This window comes from Urocitellus parryii, chromosome 2, assembly GCF_045843805.1.
Source record: "Urocitellus parryii isolate mUroPar1 chromosome 2, mUroPar1.hap1, whole genome shotgun sequence".
Taxonomy (NCBI): Eukaryota; Metazoa; Chordata; class Mammalia; order Rodentia; family Sciuridae; genus Urocitellus; species Urocitellus parryii.
Genome location: NC_135532.1, coordinates 88603818 through 88621637, shown reverse-complemented (window position 1 = coordinate 88621637; position 17820 = coordinate 88603818). Strand labels below are relative to the sequence as shown.

General features: G+C 40.7%; 1 protein-coding gene across 1 annotated transcript in view; it reads left to right on the top strand.

Annotated features, from left to right (window-relative positions):
* The window catches only part of LOC144253383 (potassium-transporting ATPase alpha chain 2-like), a 48506-nt gene that overhangs the window by 30082 nt on the left and 604 nt on the right, over window positions 1-17820 (top strand). The window contains 14 exon segments of the mRNA XM_077795485.1: window positions 608-805; window positions 2104-2302; window positions 2462-2571; window positions 3992-4126; window positions 8306-8498; window positions 10664-10839; window positions 11544-11680; window positions 13547-13695; window positions 14417-14587; window positions 14676-14830; window positions 16356-16479; window positions 16670-16815; window positions 17262-17395; window positions 17544-17645. Coding sequence (XP_077651611.1) covers window positions 608-805; window positions 2104-2302; window positions 2462-2571; window positions 3992-4126; window positions 8306-8498; window positions 10664-10839; window positions 11544-11680; window positions 13547-13695; window positions 14417-14587; window positions 14676-14830; window positions 16356-16479; window positions 16670-16815; window positions 17262-17395; window positions 17544-17645 — 2129 coding nt within the window.

Sequence of the window (17820 nt, the reverse complement as noted above, 5' to 3'; positions counted from 1 at the left end):
AACATATTTTATTTTTTATTCCTGTCATTATAGCTACAGAAAATTTGCTTTCCTTAAAATTAACTTAAATGCATAAAGAACTTTTTAGAACAACATTTAGCAGAGTTGGTACTACTAATCAGAGGCACAGAATAGAGTGGGTACATATATGGATTTGAATTCTGTCCTCCAGACTTAGTGATCTAGTTAACCTTGCTCAGTTTCCCCACCTGCAAAATTAGAATAAAAGCACCTGTCTCTAAGCGTTCATGCAAGAGTCATTTGACCACTCAATAAATGAGTTCAAGAAGATTTTAAGACAAAAGAAGAAGAATATGAAAAAAAGAAAAACTGCAAGTTGCAAAACTCATGAAGATTTTGCTAAACTAAAATTATGACTTATTCATTCTGAGGTTGTAAAACTCTAAAATTTAATAGAATGTTGTATTTATTATATTATCATGTTTTGCTTTAGATTTACTGTGTCAAATATTTTAAGGTAATTTTCATCAAAAGAAAAATGTTTTAGATACTAATAATATTTGTACATACAAATTGCAAAATAAACTCTTGTTATTGCATGTGGTAAAGGCTCCTTTATCCCCATGACCTTCTTCCTCCGGCACAGCTTGTCCACACTGATGACCTACAGGGAAGCCTCCCTTATAGGAATAATGACCCTCTCCAATGGATACATAGTGGCTCTCCTGTGCAGGCACAAGAGGCAATCCCGGCGTCTCCACAGCACCAGCCTGTCTCCAGTGTCATCTTCCTCATTGGCATCATTGTGGCCAATGTTCCTGAGGGCCTCCTGGCCACTGTCACTGTGAGTCCACACTGTTAGGCAGCCTGCATTTCCATAGTGTTGGCACCTACCATTGCTGCTGGGGAGGCTCCTACCCACAAACTACAGCCCCCTTTCAACAACATATCCTCCCTACCAGGGACCACCATGGAACATTCTGAATAGACTGTTTCTTACAGGAACTGATTGAGACTACCATTTACAGGTTTTTCTAGACCCCTAAATGCTTTCCCCACATTTCTTTAAAACAACAACAAAAATCTTCCTTGGTAGTTTCCACAACCTAGGAATTGGACACATTCTCTCTTCCTTCTCTCAGGCCAAAAAAAAAAAAAAAAAAAAAATCCTCTATTTCTTTTCTGTAGAAGAATTCAGCCCTGTTCTTCTTGTCTCTCCCTGTGTTAAGGACCCTCTCATTCAGTCCTCAGATAAAAGGCTCCTCCCAGTCTGTGTCTTGGAGGCCCACAGGGTGGGGAGGAGGAATTCACAGTCCCATTGTATAATTACAATGGCCTATGTTGCCCTGGCCAAAGACTGAGAGAAGATGTTTCAAGTCTCTTGTGACTCTAGGAGATAATAATTTGAAGAAAGTAAAAAAAAAAAAAAAAAAAAAAAAAAAAAAAAACCACTTTGAGATCTGGAGGTTTCAAAGGATCTTTAAAATAAGGAGCTTGTAAAATGTAACACTGGGGCTAGCACTGTAGTCAGTGGTAGAATACTTGCCTAGTACTTGTGAAACCCTGGGTTCAATCCCCCACTACCTTAAAGAAAAAAAAAACACAGATGTTTCTTAAGGTCCCAAAGCAACATGTGAGTCCTTGAGGACAACCTCTTTGGCCTATAATAGTCAAGGTCACTCTTACCCATTCATGCTCATGAGTGACAAGGGCTAGGTGGCTAAAGTTTCCCCACCCCCCCACTCCATCCCCCAGTGCTGGGGATCAAATCTAGGGCTTCTGCCTGTTAGGTAAGTGCTTTACCACTGAACTATACCCCAGCCCTCCACATTCCACTTTGGAATGTTCCCAAACTGCAGCCATGCAGTCTGTCTGCTATCTGTGGGCCCCCAGAAGCATTTTCTTCAAGGAATGAAGGAACAAGAATACTATCCCATATTTAATTTAAGAAAAAATATTGTGGCTTATAAGGCTTTTGATAGTTTTTAACTCATTAGATAAACCTTGCTGCATTGCCAACTATATCTTTGGTCTAAAAATTTTCCAGCTCTCTCCTAAAATCCCAATTATACCCTAACTTCTGTGATTGAACCTGAATTCAAAATGATTATTCCCAAAGCCTCCTTTGCTCTTTCCTTTCAGGTTACCCTGTCACTAACAGCAAAACGGATGGCCAAGAAGAACTGCCTGGTGAAGAACCTAGAGGCAGTAGAGACCCTCGGCTCTACCTCCATCATCTGCTCAGACAAGACCGGAACCCTGACCCAGAACAGGATGACGGTGGCCCATTTGTGGTTCAATAACCAGATCTTCGTGGCTGACACAAGTGAAAACTAATCAAGTGAGTTTTCTAGAGGGTTTATTCAGACCCAAATCCATAGACTCAAGCAGAGGGACTGGCTGAGGATAGCAGCCAGTCTCAAACAGGGTGTGAAGGGTGTGACTTGGGCATGAAAGGCCCAGCATTCACAGTGACCACTGGTCTTTCTCTGTGTTCCAGACCAAGCCTTTGACCAAAGCTCTGGAACATGGGCCTCCTTATCCAAAATAATAACATTGTGTAATCGAGCTGAGTTCAGACCAGGACAAGAAAGTGTCCCCATCATGAAGGTAAAGCTGCTACAGCTCTTGGTCTAAGCCAGTGCAAGATCACTTTTTCTGTTCTCTTGGGCACTTGATATAATTTCTCTAGCTGTGTGAAGTTTGCACTAGTGAGAGCAGATCCCAACTCATAGACAGACATAAAGTTTTCTTCACTCTATCTAGTTATGAGAAATCACAGATGATCTCAGGATACTGGTTTAGGACCTTTTGAAAATTTTCTTATTCCAGAAAATGAACGTGTCTTTAAGTTGCTTTCCTAACTTTTTTACAAGCTAAGTGAAAATAAACAAAGTTTTGTTTTGTTTTTATTATATAAATGCCATTCACTAAAGTTTAAAGTGTAATTGAATGGAAATAAAGGGACTGATCTTAATATATGTCCGCTTGACTAGAATGTGGTGGCAAATGGAGTGCCAAGAATATTGGAATATTTGAAATATAAAATAAACTCTGGGCACCATGGCACATGCCTGTAATCCCAGCAACTCAGGAGGCTAAAGCAGGAGGATCACAAGTTTGAGACCAGCCTTACAACTTAGTGAGACCCTATCTCAAAATTAAAAATGAAAGAGGCATATAGCTCAGTGACAAAATGCCTCTAGGTTCAATTCCCAAGTCTGCAAATAAATAAAAAATAAAGTAAAATAAAACTCTTTTTTCCTCTTTCCCTTTTCCCCATCTTTCTCCCTTCCTCATTCTCTTCTCCTTCTCCTCCTCCCTCTTCCCCCTTTTCCTTCTCTCTCTTGCCTTCTTACTTCTTCCCTTCTTTCTTTTCTCTTTTCCATCTCAGTGAGCCACTGAATCTGTTTTCCTGGCTTTTCCATTTGCCAACTTTTCTTCACTGATTATTCCACTTTCTCGTATTTTTGGTGTGTTTATCACAATACCTTGCATCTAAATAGCTGGACCAACCTCTTCATGGGCTTTGCTGATTCTAGTTAATTCCTTCCCATGCTGTTCATTTTCACATGCCTCTAATTTTCCTCAAATATTGAATGTATCATCACCTAACTTTGCTAAAAATCTTCCTGTGATTCCCTATTTTCTACTTCTTGAGTCTAGATTTCAGCTTGCCTTTCATGGACCTCCAAATCTTGCCACACCTTCCTATGTCCAACCGTACCTCCAACACTCACAATGCAACCTTCACTGTCCACTGTGGTATAGCTCAAATCCTCCAGTCCTCATAAAGCTCCCACTTATTTGAAATTTTCTAGTACTGGTAGGTGACAGCACTGTTTTACACTCTTACCATGGTCTTGATTCAGTTATTGATGGTCACATGATAGCCTTTTCTCTTCAGCTAGATGGTAAGCTTAGTCAAGAGACATGTTAGTTCATGTGCTAAAGGCATGTAGGTTCATTAAACACAGTCACACAAGAACCAGAGAATTTGCTGTAAATATTTATTTCTTTTGGTTCCCAGAAAGTCGTGGTTGGAGATGCCTCAGAAACTGCTCTTTTGAAATTCTCAGAGGTCATTTTGGGTGATGTGATGGAAATTAGAAAAAGAAACCGCAAAGTAGCTGAAATCCCTTTTAACTCTACAAACAAATTTCAGGTGAGTTTTTCCTCACAACTGGCAATATTTGTTATCACTGCAACAACACTTCTACTTGCATGTATTCATTGGTTAACCCACAATTTGAATGATATCTGCTTTTAAAAATAGTCTTTGGGATTCAGGGTCAGAGCATCTGGTAAGCCCAAGTCAATGTTCCTTTGTTAGCCTCCTTACTTTCCCTGAAATAGAGAAAAACAGAAAGGCAAAGACATGATCAGGGTCTGCTGCTTCTGTAAATGATCCATCTATATTACAAATTGTGTGTGTGTGTGTGTGTGTGTGTTTCAAACACACACCATTTCCACCTTTTGCACAAAGGATACACACAAAGGATCAATGAGAGATGGGAAAAGTGGGTAAAACTAACATTTATTGCTTAACTAGTACCCTTACTAGATCCTATGTACCCTCAAGTTTTACAACCAAGGATTCAATGAACCATGGATCAAAAACAATTGGGAACAAAAAAATTACACAGACTATGTCTTGTCATTATTCCCAAAACAATAGCATGTAGCAGCTGTTTACTTAACATGTATATTAGGTTAGGTAGTATAAGTCATCTAGAGTGCAGAGAATGGGCAGATGTGCATAGGTTTTATGCAAATACTAGATCTTCTTTTTTGGAGGGTACCAGGAATTAAACTCAGTAGCACTCAAACAATGAATCACATCCCCAGCCCTATTTTGTATTTTCTAATTTAGAGACAAGGTTTCACTGAGTTGCTTAACACCTTGCTTTTTGCTGAGGCTGGACGATCCTCCTGTCTCCCAAGCTGCTAAGATTACGGTCGTGTGCCACCATGCATGGCAAGATCATTTTATATGAAAGACTTGAGCATTTGTGGATTTTGGTATCCCAGGGAGTACTGAAATTAATCCCTTAAAGATAAGTCTGACTCCAAAGTCCATGCATTTTCTACTACACATAGGCTTTGCCCTAAGGAAAATAAGACTCCTCAGATGACTAGTCACATTGTTTTCTGGTTCTAGCCCATAGGCCACTGGTAGGTATTTTCTTTCTAACCACTGCTCAGGAAAAACTTGGCCATCCTTGTTTAATTGTTCTACATTACTCCAGGGATGGCCAACAATCAGCCATCTTCATCAGCCATCTTCATCCTGTTCAGACAAATGACTCTTTGTACCCCAAGGTCCTGTTACACATGAGAGAATCCCAACCTAAGATGGATGGATCAATACTTGGGTTTTATGTATACAGTGAAGTAGTCATATGTTGCTTAATGATGGGGATACAATCTTCTAAGAAATGTGTTGTTAGATGATTTCATCATTGTGCAATCATCACAGAGTATACCTACACAAACCTACTACACACCTAAGTTATATGGTAGAGCCTGTTGCTCCTAGGCTACAAACCTGTAAAGCATGTTACCATGCTGAATACTGTAGGCAACCCCAACACATGTAAGTACTTGTGTATTTAAACACATCTGAATGGTAAAAATATTAGGCAGTAAGAAATTTTAGCTCCATTATAATCTAAGGGACCATTATGATATATGTAGTCTCTCCCTGAGTGAAACATCATTGTGTGGCACATTGTGTGGCATACTATGTATGAATAGGATAACCATATGTTTATAGAAATTTCTGATGATTATCTATCCACCTTTGTTTGGATGAAATTTAGGCTTGATGAAGAACTATTTGTGTCACAAACATCTTCTTTGTGGCTAGTAGCTAGTCATGGTTAGCTAACTAGACAACTAACAAAAATGTGTATGATATTAAAGCCAGAAAATTATCTCTTATTTGAAACTTAAGTGAAAATAGAAGGAGTAATGATCATAAGATAACAGCAGTACTAGTAGCTAGTTTGTGCTAATTTCTACATGTATTCAATCATTCATTTTCATAATGACTTTACAAGGTAAGTAGAGGATGAGGAAATTAAGGTATAAAGGATTGGAACACAGCTAGAGAGGGCCAGAGTCAAGATTTCAAGCGGGGCTAGGTAGTCCATCCTGGAAAAGTCAAGGCTAGGTGATCTTTTAAGTAGAAATAAGACTCAGAATGTTCCTGAGGTGCCATCTACCACAGTAAAGGCATTTTCTGCCATGAGAAATGAGAGCAGGTTCCATGAGGCCTCATGTATAATACATTGGAATAGAAAGTGAAGCTGGGACCAGAAAGGGGGAAGAGGGCCTATGTGAGCTCCCACTGTAAAGGTCAGCCCAGGTCAATATTGGGGGCCATTAGTGCAACACTGTATACAGAGCTTTAGTCATTGTAGCATTGGAGTTCTATATGTATCATTCAATGGAAGCAAAGAAAGTGGAAAATCTGTATCTTATTGATCTTTGAATAGCCATACTCCAAACAGACTGTCCATGAGAATTTTTTTTTAAATCATCATCTCTGTTAAGTTGCTTAGGGCCTTACTATGTTTCTTTGCTGAGGCTGGCCATGATCCTGTGACTTTCCTGCCTCAGCTTCCTAGGTTGCTGGGATTACACCACACCCTACTCCATGAGGATATTGTTTAGGGCACATTGGAAAATTAAGAAAATGCTTCATAGTTTTCTATAAAGATGAATGCATGTAATTGAAAAGATTATTCTTTACATCCTCCATGATTCAGGACAGGTACTCTAGAACCTGCTAGCTTGGGTTTAAATGCCAGCCCAGTACCTACTCATATGTGAACTTGAGCATATCATTGAACCTTCTCTGAATCTCAGTTTCCACCTTCACACATGGTGATAAAAATAGTGCTCAGGGCCTTAGGGTTTTTTGTTAGTTTGCTTGCAGTGTTAAGATTTGAACCTGGGGCTTCGTGCATGCTAAGCAGATGCTCTGCCAGTGAACTATAACACCCACCCTGCCACATCTTTTGGGAAATGACAGTGATAATAGTTGGGAGTATTTTTTGGTTTGAGTTGGGGTGGGTTGGGTTTTGGTTGGTTGGTTGCTGTTGCTGTTGTTTTAATGTCTTTACTTGACCACAAGGAAAAATAATAATTTTTAAAAGCTGGCAACCTATTTGCCTTTCTTTTTCCAATTGAACTCATCTTTACTATCTCTGAGGCCAAGATCTACTGATGTGGAATCAATTCTTGAACTCAAAATGGTAGCATTTTTCTTTGTATTTTCTACCAAAGACTGCAAATTTCAAAAGCTACCTGGGGCTTGGGGAGCAGAGTTTCCTGAGGCCAACTACAGTGGCACATACCTATAATTTTCCAGCAACTCAGGAGGATATGGCAGAAGGATCACAAGTTCCAGGCCAGCCTCAGCAATTTAGCAAGGCCTTAAGCAACTTAGTGAGACCCTGTCTTAATATATAACATAAAAAGAGATGGGGATAACCTGGGGGTAATGACACACACCTATAATCCCAGCAACTTGGAAGGCTAAGGCAGGAGGATCACAAGTTCAAGGCCAGCTTCAGCAATTTAGAGAAGTCCTAAGCAATTTAAGAGAAATCCTGTCTCAAAATACAAAATAAAAAGGGTTGGGGTTGTAGCTCAGTGGTAAAGTGCACCTGGGCTCAATCACTGGTACCAAAAATAAAAAAGGGGCTGAGGATATATAGCTCAGTGGTAAAGTACCCCTGGGTTCAATCCCCGGTACCAAAAGTGGAGGTGCTAGGGATGAAGTTCAGTGGTAAAGTACCTCTGGGTTCAATCCCCAGTACCAAAAAAATAAATTAAAAAAAAAATTCCTGCTGCTCCCAGAGCTCAGGTCTGAAAGATACTTATCTGCTCACCAGAGGCTAGGAAAGATGGTAAGACACAGAGACTCTGAACTTCAGACTCTCAAGAGCTCCCTGGGAGAGCTTGTTCCAGAAGGAGAGCCACATCTGGCCTCCTTAATGCAGTCAGTGTCTGTCTGAAAGACAAGCTTCACTTAGTTTGGAATCCAACTCACTGTGCCCCTCTGAGCCAGGGTCAAGTCTAGGATTCTGCATATTAATTGAACACAAAAATAAAAAGGATAGGATATGCCTGGGGATGTCATTATTCCTCTCCCTCCTTTATACTTTAAAGACACATGGAAAGAAAGGAGTGTGTTTCCCCTTCTTGTCCTATTATTAGTTGGAAGAGCCATGGTAAAGATGCTTTCTCTAACATGACCATGGTAAAGATGCTTTATCAAAAATCAGAAGAGCCATGGTAAAGATGCTTTATCTTACAATTCATGACCTCCCAGCTCTCCATACATGAGACAGAGGACCCCAACGACAAGCGCTTCCTCATGGTGATGAAAGGGGCTCCTGAGAGGATCTTGGAGAAGTGCAGCACTATAATGATCAATGGTCAGGAGCAGCCACTGGACAAAAGCACTGCTGCGGAATTCCATACAGCCTACATGGAGCTGGGTGGGCTGGGCGAGCGTGTGTTGGGTGAGTACAGGCCATAGGACCCCTGTCCCTCTCCCAGGAGGTATGGAATAGGCGGCCTCATGAGCTAACAGTAGTGTGGTATCACATGGGTCATATAGTCATATAAAGAAGGACACAAAAGGCTAGGGCTGTACCTCAGTGGCAGAGCACATTTGTGAAACACTGCCTCTCATGTTTGATCCCCAGCACTGCAAAAAATATACACATATATGATAAACAGGATGTAACATATAAAAATGTGATGACACCAAGGAGAATGGAGTCACTTGTAGACAAGCAAAATCAAAGACTTTATGGAAAGAGTCACATTTCAAAACTGGACCTTGAATGGTGGTATTCAGAGAGGTGGGGGAGAGTATCCATGTAGAAGAAACAACAAAGGCCAAGCAGAGGTAGAAAGAGATAGGATTTATGCATGCAGGATGAAGCTACCCAATTCCTACAGACGTGCAGGGTAAATGAGATGGTGCAGGTATGTGAAGAAGGGCTGGAAAATAGATTGGAGATCATGATATGGAGCCCTTGAATATGTTGCAAAGAATTGGGGTTTCATCCTGCAGTGAGTAAAGAACACCCTAGTCTTGAAGCAAGGGGGAGCTGGTTAGAGTTAACAATACTTCTTAAGGATAATCTTTGGTGGTAGTAAGGAGACCTAAACCTCAACAGGAGGTGACTGTACTCATTCAGGTAAAAGGGGGTGGGAATTTGATGCAAGGCTACAGGAATGCAAAGGAGAGGTCAGGTGCCAGAGCCTTCGTGGAGGCAGAGTGGTTAAGATTTAGTAATAGATTAGACAAGAATACTGACAAAAAATGATTTAGCCTTCCATTTTGCAAGTCGGATTAAAAGTAATGCCAGTAACTGAGATAGGACATGTTAGTGGTGGAAGGAACCTTAAAAATAGAGCCACTGTGGTAAATGAAGGGGTTTCATGGGAGACAATGTGGTTCATTGTCAGAATCATGGATTGACCCAATGGCACCTCCTGTTCAGAACCACATAATGATGAATTCAAGGAAACAGAAGCTCACAGTTGAAGGATAAGGTTCATTAATCACAGGAAAATGCTTACCAATAGATGTGGAATCCATGGAATGTGTTTCTAAAAGGTATATGAGTTTGTAAAGCAGATAAATCACTAACAGCTCATTTGTATATTTTAAGTATGCCCTCAGTAACCCACAGCACCAAGTAATCTTTTCAACACAGGGTTAGTCCCTATCTGATAGAGTCACTCTGAGATCCTCATGTTTGACCACTCAAAGTCTGGTTTACTGAAGTGTGTAAAGCAGCGGGCCATGCTGAGAACTAATTTGGTGTAAAAGCCAAGGAGAGGGTCACCCAAATATAGGTCACCAGATACAGGAATGCCTCTCTACCCCAACCTGAGACAGGCTAATGCCTAGGAGACAAGGATGGGTCTACCCCATTTCTAATGGCTTTTCTGTTGTACTGTGTGTGTGTGTATGTGTGTGCGCGCGCGTGCGCATGCTGGTGGTGCTGAGATTGAATGTGGGGCCTCACACATTCTAAGCAGGCACTCTGCCACTGAGCTGTACCCCAGCCCTCTTGTACTTATCTTAATGAAGGACTAGACTTCTTAACACTCCCCTGACACCCTGAGTTCTTTCCTCATTTTGTGCAGTAGCATGTATTGGTTTCTCTATAGAAAATGGCCTGCCAACCCCTGGGAAATCTCTCCTGACTCTCTAGATATCTGAAGTGTTGCTCTACTCTGTAATCCATAGCATGTCTTTTGATGATTTGTCTCTTTAGTGCTCTGTTGGCCCACTAAATGGAGACATCAGAATAAAATGCTATCCATTTTATTTGTCTTGGTCTTTAGATCTCTAGAACATAGCATAGAACCAATTGAACACACACTAAATTATTTTTGAATGAAATGTGTCTTTCCTAAAGAAAATATATATTATGGAATTGAAGGATTTAAATGATTCTGGTATATGACTACTTTATTGGTAAAGTAGTCAAGGATTGAGAATGTATGGACATGTTTGCCCTTTCCTTTTATTGTTCTTGTTTGTTTTTTGGTGCTGAGAATTTAACCCACACACTCTACCACTGAGCTACATGCCCCCAGGCCCCCTTTCCTTTTGTCATTCCTTATCCAGTTTCATTGACTTCCAAATTCATGTCCATTCCAGGTTTCTGTCATCTCTACCTGCCAGCAGACAAATTTCCAGAAACCTACTCATTTGATATAGACACCATTAACTTTCCTACCTCCAACCTCTGTTTTGTGGGGCTCTTGTCGATGATAGATCCCCCTCGGTCTACTGTGCCAGATGCAGTTACCAAATGCCGGAGTGCAGGGATCAAGGTGGGAGTTATTTTCCTGATTCAAAAAGCCCTCCATTTATGTTGCAACACTTTATCAGAATATTGTTGTAGGATATGGTCAGTATTTAGGTCTACTCAAGTAAATGTCATAATGCCCCCTTTTTGAGTCCCTATCTTCACTGTGTTCAGATTTCAGTAACTATCTCATAAAAGCAAAATTATTGTATCTATGTGGAATGAACCACCACAGAAACTATGGCAAGAAGAATCTCCCAGTGCCATGAATTAACCATGTCTTGCCCTAGACCATGATAGATAATAAAAGATTTTACTAGTCTTGAGGTTTAGCCTCCATAATCCATTTATTGTCATGATATTTAAGCCAAAATATGAATTCTATTACCATACTACCATATTAGTATCAAGACTGCTGAAGCTGCTCAGGGCTGTCTCAAATAGACATCTATAGGCCTCCTCACAAATAAAGTGACATGGAAGTAGAAGAGTGTCCTCCAATGTCAGAGGAAGAAATCTAAGAAGCCCAGGAGCAAAGGTAGACTCAATGGGATCCGTGTGTCCTTCATAGTACTTGTATCTTAGATCAAAATTGTCCATAGGGAAAACAATACTATTGCTAACAATATTCTACCTAGTCCTGGCAGAGTAGGTGACATGGAACCATTGTCCCTACTTTGGCCAGCCAAATTCCTCATTATCCACAAGTCATTGTTATCTGTGTTCTAGGTTATTATGGTTACAGGTGATCATCCCATCACAGCCAAAGCTATTGCCAAGAGTGTAGGGATTATTTCAGCCAACAGTGAAACAGTGGAAGACATTGCAAAACGCCTCAACATTGCTGTGGAGCAAGTTGACAAACGGTAAGCACAGAACCAATATCACAAATTCTTACCCATGGGGTCTTTTTTGGTTCTGGAGCAGATCACCTTTTTGCCAAACACTGTCTCAGGGTAATGCTGGACTGATTTGATCTATAATTCACATATTCATTCATTCATTTCAATTTTTATTATGTATCTGTGCCAGGCACACTATCGATACCATGAGAATGAACCTTGATGTATTCTTTGTCTGAAATTTCAAAATTCAATGAAATATAGCATGTGTAGCTTAACAACAGGGAAAAGTTCTAAGAAATGCAGTTTTATCATTGTATAAACCTCAGAGTATACTTGAGTCCAGGAGTTCAAGACTAGACTGGGCAACATAGCAAGACCTCATCTCAAAAAATTAAAATTATAGGATTATACATTTTCATACAAATTGCCACACTGAACAGCAGAATGAAGTGAATACTTTTGTGAATGTTTTATTTTATCCCCTTCTTTACCTCTGACTTTATGAAGATATAATAATATAGTTTGGCAGCTGTAAAAGGGCAAGAAAACATTCTTTCCTTTCCACCTTACCTTGTTGTTTTTTACAAGCAGTTATGTAGACTTGTGGTTTGAGTCAAGTGCTAGAATTGCAGTATTTAGCACCAAGAGGGGAAAAACAAACTTTGAAAAACTAAAAATTTACATAAATTTAAAGAAAAAGGCAGATTTGAGATTTGAAGGCTAAAATGTGGAGTTTCAGTCAAGAGAAACTGAGGTGAGAGATGCCTATTCCTACAAGGAAGATCTGTGCATTCCTTGGGGCAGTGGAGGTATAGGGTCTCCATTTGGTAGGCTGGGGAGGAGAGCCAAGAGGAGGTAAAATTCAACCACTCAGGCCACACACACTGGCCTTCCTGACAATTCAAGTTAAGAATTCTGGAGTCTTCCAGGACCATGGTAGAAAATTCCTGAAGAATTTAGCTAAGGAGTGGTACAGTCAAATATTTATAATCAAGAATCCCTAAAGTCAGATTCATTGGCACAGGCCTGTAACCCCAGACACTCAGGAGGCTGAGGCAGGAGAATCACAAGTTGGAGGCCAGCCTCAGCAACTTAATAAGACTCAGTTTCAAATTAAAAAAATTTTAAATCCCTGTTATAATATCTAGCTGGGGATACAGGCTTATGTCACCATGCCCTGCAGAACCTTATTTGTATAGTCAGCAGACAATAATTTTGCTCAAAGAAGACTTCCTGGGGCTGGGGATGTGGTTCAAGTGGTAGCGCGCCCGCCTGGCATGCGCGAGGCACTGGGTTCAATCCTCAACACCACATAAAAATAAAAATAAAGATATTGTGTCCACCTAAAACTAAAAAAAAGACTTCCTCCTACAGAGCACATTGCACACAGTAGCCTTCTATAAACCTGAAATAACAGCAAAGAATTATTACCTATGTGTATTGATACAAGAGAATTTCAGGACACATTTTTTATTTTTATTTTATTAATTTATTTATTTATTGTGGAGTTAGGAACTAAACCCAGGGCCTCATTCATTATAAGGAAGAACTCCACCACCCTGAACAGGCAGATTTTTTACTTTCCTTTTCCTTGCCCACAACCCCATGAAGCACCACTTCCTATCCATTCCTGCAAAGAAAAGGCTACTTGGCATTTGATTCCTAGGATACCAGGAAATGGCCTTATTTTTTAGCCTCAGTTTACTATTTTGAAATGGAGACCAAAGTGTCCCTAGTACCTATCATCAGTAAGACCTCACTAGACATCAAGTGTCAGAGATGTTATATTCTATGTGATGACATTAAAGAAGCTTACTGTTACCCATAACAGTGTTTCAACCTAAGATCTGGCTTTGTGCCTCACTTACTTTCTTCTGGCCCTTGTAGGGATGCTAAAGCTGCTGTGGTGACTGGCATGGAGCTGAAGGATATGAGCCCAGAACAGCTGGATGAGCTCTTAGCCAACTACCCAGAAATTGTCTTTGCCCGAACATCCCCTCAACAGAAGCTGATCATTGTGGAGGGTTGTCAGAGGCAGATGGGTGGATGACTGACCAAACCCATCCTGTCCATGGGCAAATGCAGAGCAGAGATCAAATGGGCTGACACCCTGTCCTCTTTGGAAACCCTCTCATGGCCACATATTCTCCATCTCTCTGCATTTTATCATGAGTACCTGGGGTTTCTGACAGCCAGGCATTTGCACTGTGGTAGGTGTGGATGTAGAAAATTTAGAAGTGTAAAAATATATCACAAAATATGTGATACAGTCATGCCTTAATATCCCTGGGGATTCTTGAGGACCTTTTTTCATTTGCACCTACATACTTCCCATATACTTTAAATCTTTAGATTTCTTCAAATATCTAAATACAATGTAAGTGCTATGAAAATAGTTGTATACCATATTGTTTAGGGAACCATGACAAGAAAAGATTCCATGCATGTTCTGTTTCCAATATTTTCTATTCTCAGTTGGTTGAATCTGCAGATATGGAACCCACCAGTATGGTGGGCCAACTGTGCAAGACACCTCTGTTTACTTGTCACACATATTGGTTTTTGTTTGGTTTTGTTTTTTCATGTAAACACACCTTGTTTGGAGCTCCTTGATCTTGTTTCTGAGATTTCCCATCTTTATTTTTCTTCCCAATGGACCCTTCATTACAGCTCAAATTGAAAGGCAGGCCATGTTTTTCTTGTTCCTCCTATGGCCCCTTAGTCCTACTCTGTCTCGTTTTTTCACTGGGTACCCATAGGATGCAGTTGTTGCTGTGACAGGAGATGGAGTAAATGATTCTCCAGCTCTAAAGAAAGCAGACATTGGGATTGCCATGGGGATAGCAGGTTCTGATGCTGCCAAAAATGCAGCCGACATGGTCTTGCTGGATGACAACTTTGCATCTATTGTCACAGGAGTGGAGGAAGGTGAGTGAGAGTCTCGGGGTGTCTTCCCAAGGACTGGAGTTGCCTGGGGGACTAGAAGCAAGTCCTATAATGAGACATCTTTGTCTAGGCCGCCTGATTTTTGACAACCTAAAGAAGACTATTGCGTATACCCTGACCAAGAACATTGCTGAACTTTGCCCCTTTTTGATCTACATCATTGTTGGGCTCCCTCTTCCCATTGGCACCATCACCATCCTGTTCATTGACCTGGGCACAGACATTGTAAGTGGCACTAAAAGGAATAGAGTCTGATAACCGCCCCAGGGGATATAAAGTTCAGGGTTGTTTCTTTCAAGGGCCATGAGATAGACAATAATAGTCAGTGCTCTTAAACTTCCCTGCAATGGGTTCTGAAGTTCTGCATTACTAACAAGCTCTCAGGTGACACCAGTTCTGCTAGTCCACAGACCACACTCCAAAGCAAGAGACTTAGGACATTTGTCAAGTGTTTGGAAATTAAAACCACTTCACTCTGGGGGATGTAACTTAGTGGTAGAGTGCTTGCCTCACATGCACAAGGCTCTGTATTCAACCCCAGCCAAAATAAATAAATAAATACCACTTTACTCCTTGTAGAACTTTTCAAGAAAAGAGTCTTGGGGTTAGGGATGTAGCTTAGTGGTAGAGCACCTCTCACCAAAAAAGACATGAGTCTTGACCCTCCAAAAAATTATGCCATTGATCAGATCCAGTCCATGTCCCTCCCTATTTGGGCAAGGTAAAATAACCACCCAAGTAAACAGTTCCTGTCTTTGTTAGTTAAGGGGCTTCCATATCAGATTCTTTATCTATACACACAGTACAAAGGAACAATTATTAAGACTTATAAAGCTTTATCCAACAATACTGCCACCTAAATTTTCCCATCTTCTAGTATGTATCCATTTAAACAAAGCTTTGTGAAAGTCCCCTATGTGAGTCTGACTTACTGAGACAAGAAGAAACAGAAACAGAGAAAAAGCTAGATGCACAACACAAAATAGGCCTGTAAATTGCCTCCTTCCCCATCTCATTCTATATAGTACTCAAGTATAATACCTGCATCTCAGAGAAACTAGAGTTGTCTTTACCTTTGGGGGTAGTCGAGGTCCCCACAGTAGATAGATCATTTTCCAAGCCCTTTAAGTTTGCTCATTTTTCTCTACTGCAGTGGTTCTCCAAGTGTAATACTTGTTAGAAATGCAAATTCTCTGATCCAAAACTTGACTTCCTAAATCAAGAAGTCTGGAGATGGTGTCCAAGAATCTGTCTTTTAACTGGTCCACTGTGGTGGGACCTGTGAGAGGACCAATATTCTAGCATATTGCTTTGGGATCTAGCTGCACACCAAAGAGGGAAAGGTGGTACAGGAAATTGTCCCTGGAGATGAAAAGTAGTTTATGATTTATAATAATAATTGTTTAGAACTAATTATAATATTTAACAATGATTACTATTTAGAACTATTATTTAGAACTAATTATAATATTAAACAATGATTATTATTTATAATAATCATTGTTTAGAACACATTATGTAATGATGAAAAATAGAATGATTTTTTAAAGCCAGCTCTTCTTAAAACCATACAGTCTGAATTCCAACTGTTGCCTCTATTGCCTACACCCTGAATGGACTAGTTCCACATCCCCACCACCACCATCTAGCAGATCCCTACCTTTGCTAGGCCATAGCTATTACCATCACTTTATGGGTAGACAGAGCATTCATTCCAGTATTAAGCTTCCTGGGCCTTCTCCCCCTTTAGATTCCCTCCATTGCTTTGGCATATGAGAAAGCTGAAAGTGACATTATGAACAGGAAGCCTCGCCACAAGAAGAAAGACAGATTGGTAAACGAGCAACTTGCCGTCTACTCTTACCTGCACATTGGTATGATGAGGGAATTTCTTCCTTGTCACACAGGGCCCTCCCTAGAGAATTCATTTGAGTCCTAAGCACAGGAAGAATGTGTTTTTTCCTTTGGGGTGGGGTTGGATGGCAAGAGAGGCTGAGAGGAGTCTCAGGACAAGCAAGGTAATTCTCTGAGGTCATCATATGTCTGTATCTCTCACTCCTTCAGGTCTCATGCAAGCCCTGGGAGCTTTCCTTGTATATTTCACTGTCTATGCACAAGAAGGCTTTTGGCCCACCTCTCTCATTAACCTACGGGTAGAATGGGAAAAAGATGATATGAATGACTTAGAAGACAGCTATGGACAGGAATGGGTAAGTTGAGAGCTCTGCCATCATCACTTAGTTATTACCTCCTTCCAAAGCCCTTCCTGAACCAAGATAGAACCTATATTTTCCCAAACAGCCTTGAAACAAATTTTAGAAGCTGCTTAGTTAATAGTGTTGGTGGTTCCTCACTGACACTGGTTTAGCCATTGCTGAGACTTAGCCACATTTCTCAAACTAAACCAAAAGTTTGCTTTTTTAGTTGTCAATGGTGCACAAGTACAACTAGTCCAACAGTTGGGCCAAATAAGTTTCTATCTTTTTCTATTTACCTGATTCAAGGAAAAAGATATTTCTTTCCAAACACAAGGAGGTTGTCCACCCTCAATCTGGCTGAGTTTGGGGAAGGAGTCAAGCTTTATAGAAGGGCAGTGGAATCCCCCTGAAATTCCCCCTCAAGGCCTCACATCTCATCTTTCTCTGCCCATTGACAGACAAGGTACCAGAGGAAATACTTAGAGTGGACAGGATACACAGCCTTCTTTGTTGGCATCATGATCCAGCAAATAGCAGATCTGATCATCAGGAAAACTCGGAGAAATTCTATCTTCCAACAGGGGCTCTTCAGGTACTTCCTGTCCCTGACCTCATATATATAACCCACCTATGGCCAGACTGTAATGCACAAGGTGCTGACTCCAGTGGCATGATCTGCTGGGTACATGATCATGGAGCCACTGGAATTCAGAATCCATTTGCTTTTGTGTGTGTTGCAGAAATAAAGTCATCTGGGTGGGAATCGCCTCACAGATCATCATCGCACTGATCCTGTCCTATGGCCTTGGGAGCGTCACAGCCCTGAGTTTTACTACGCTTAGGTGAGTTTGGCTTTAACAGCATAGAGCAAAGAACCAGCCCCTGTTCTAAGTTGTTCTAAACAAACACTAGGATTCTCACCAGCTCTTCCCAATAAAGTCTTTCCAAAGAAGTCAAACTGATTCCATGCTCTAAGAGCCCAGCCCTTGACCTACCTATTTTCCAAAAGAAGAAATG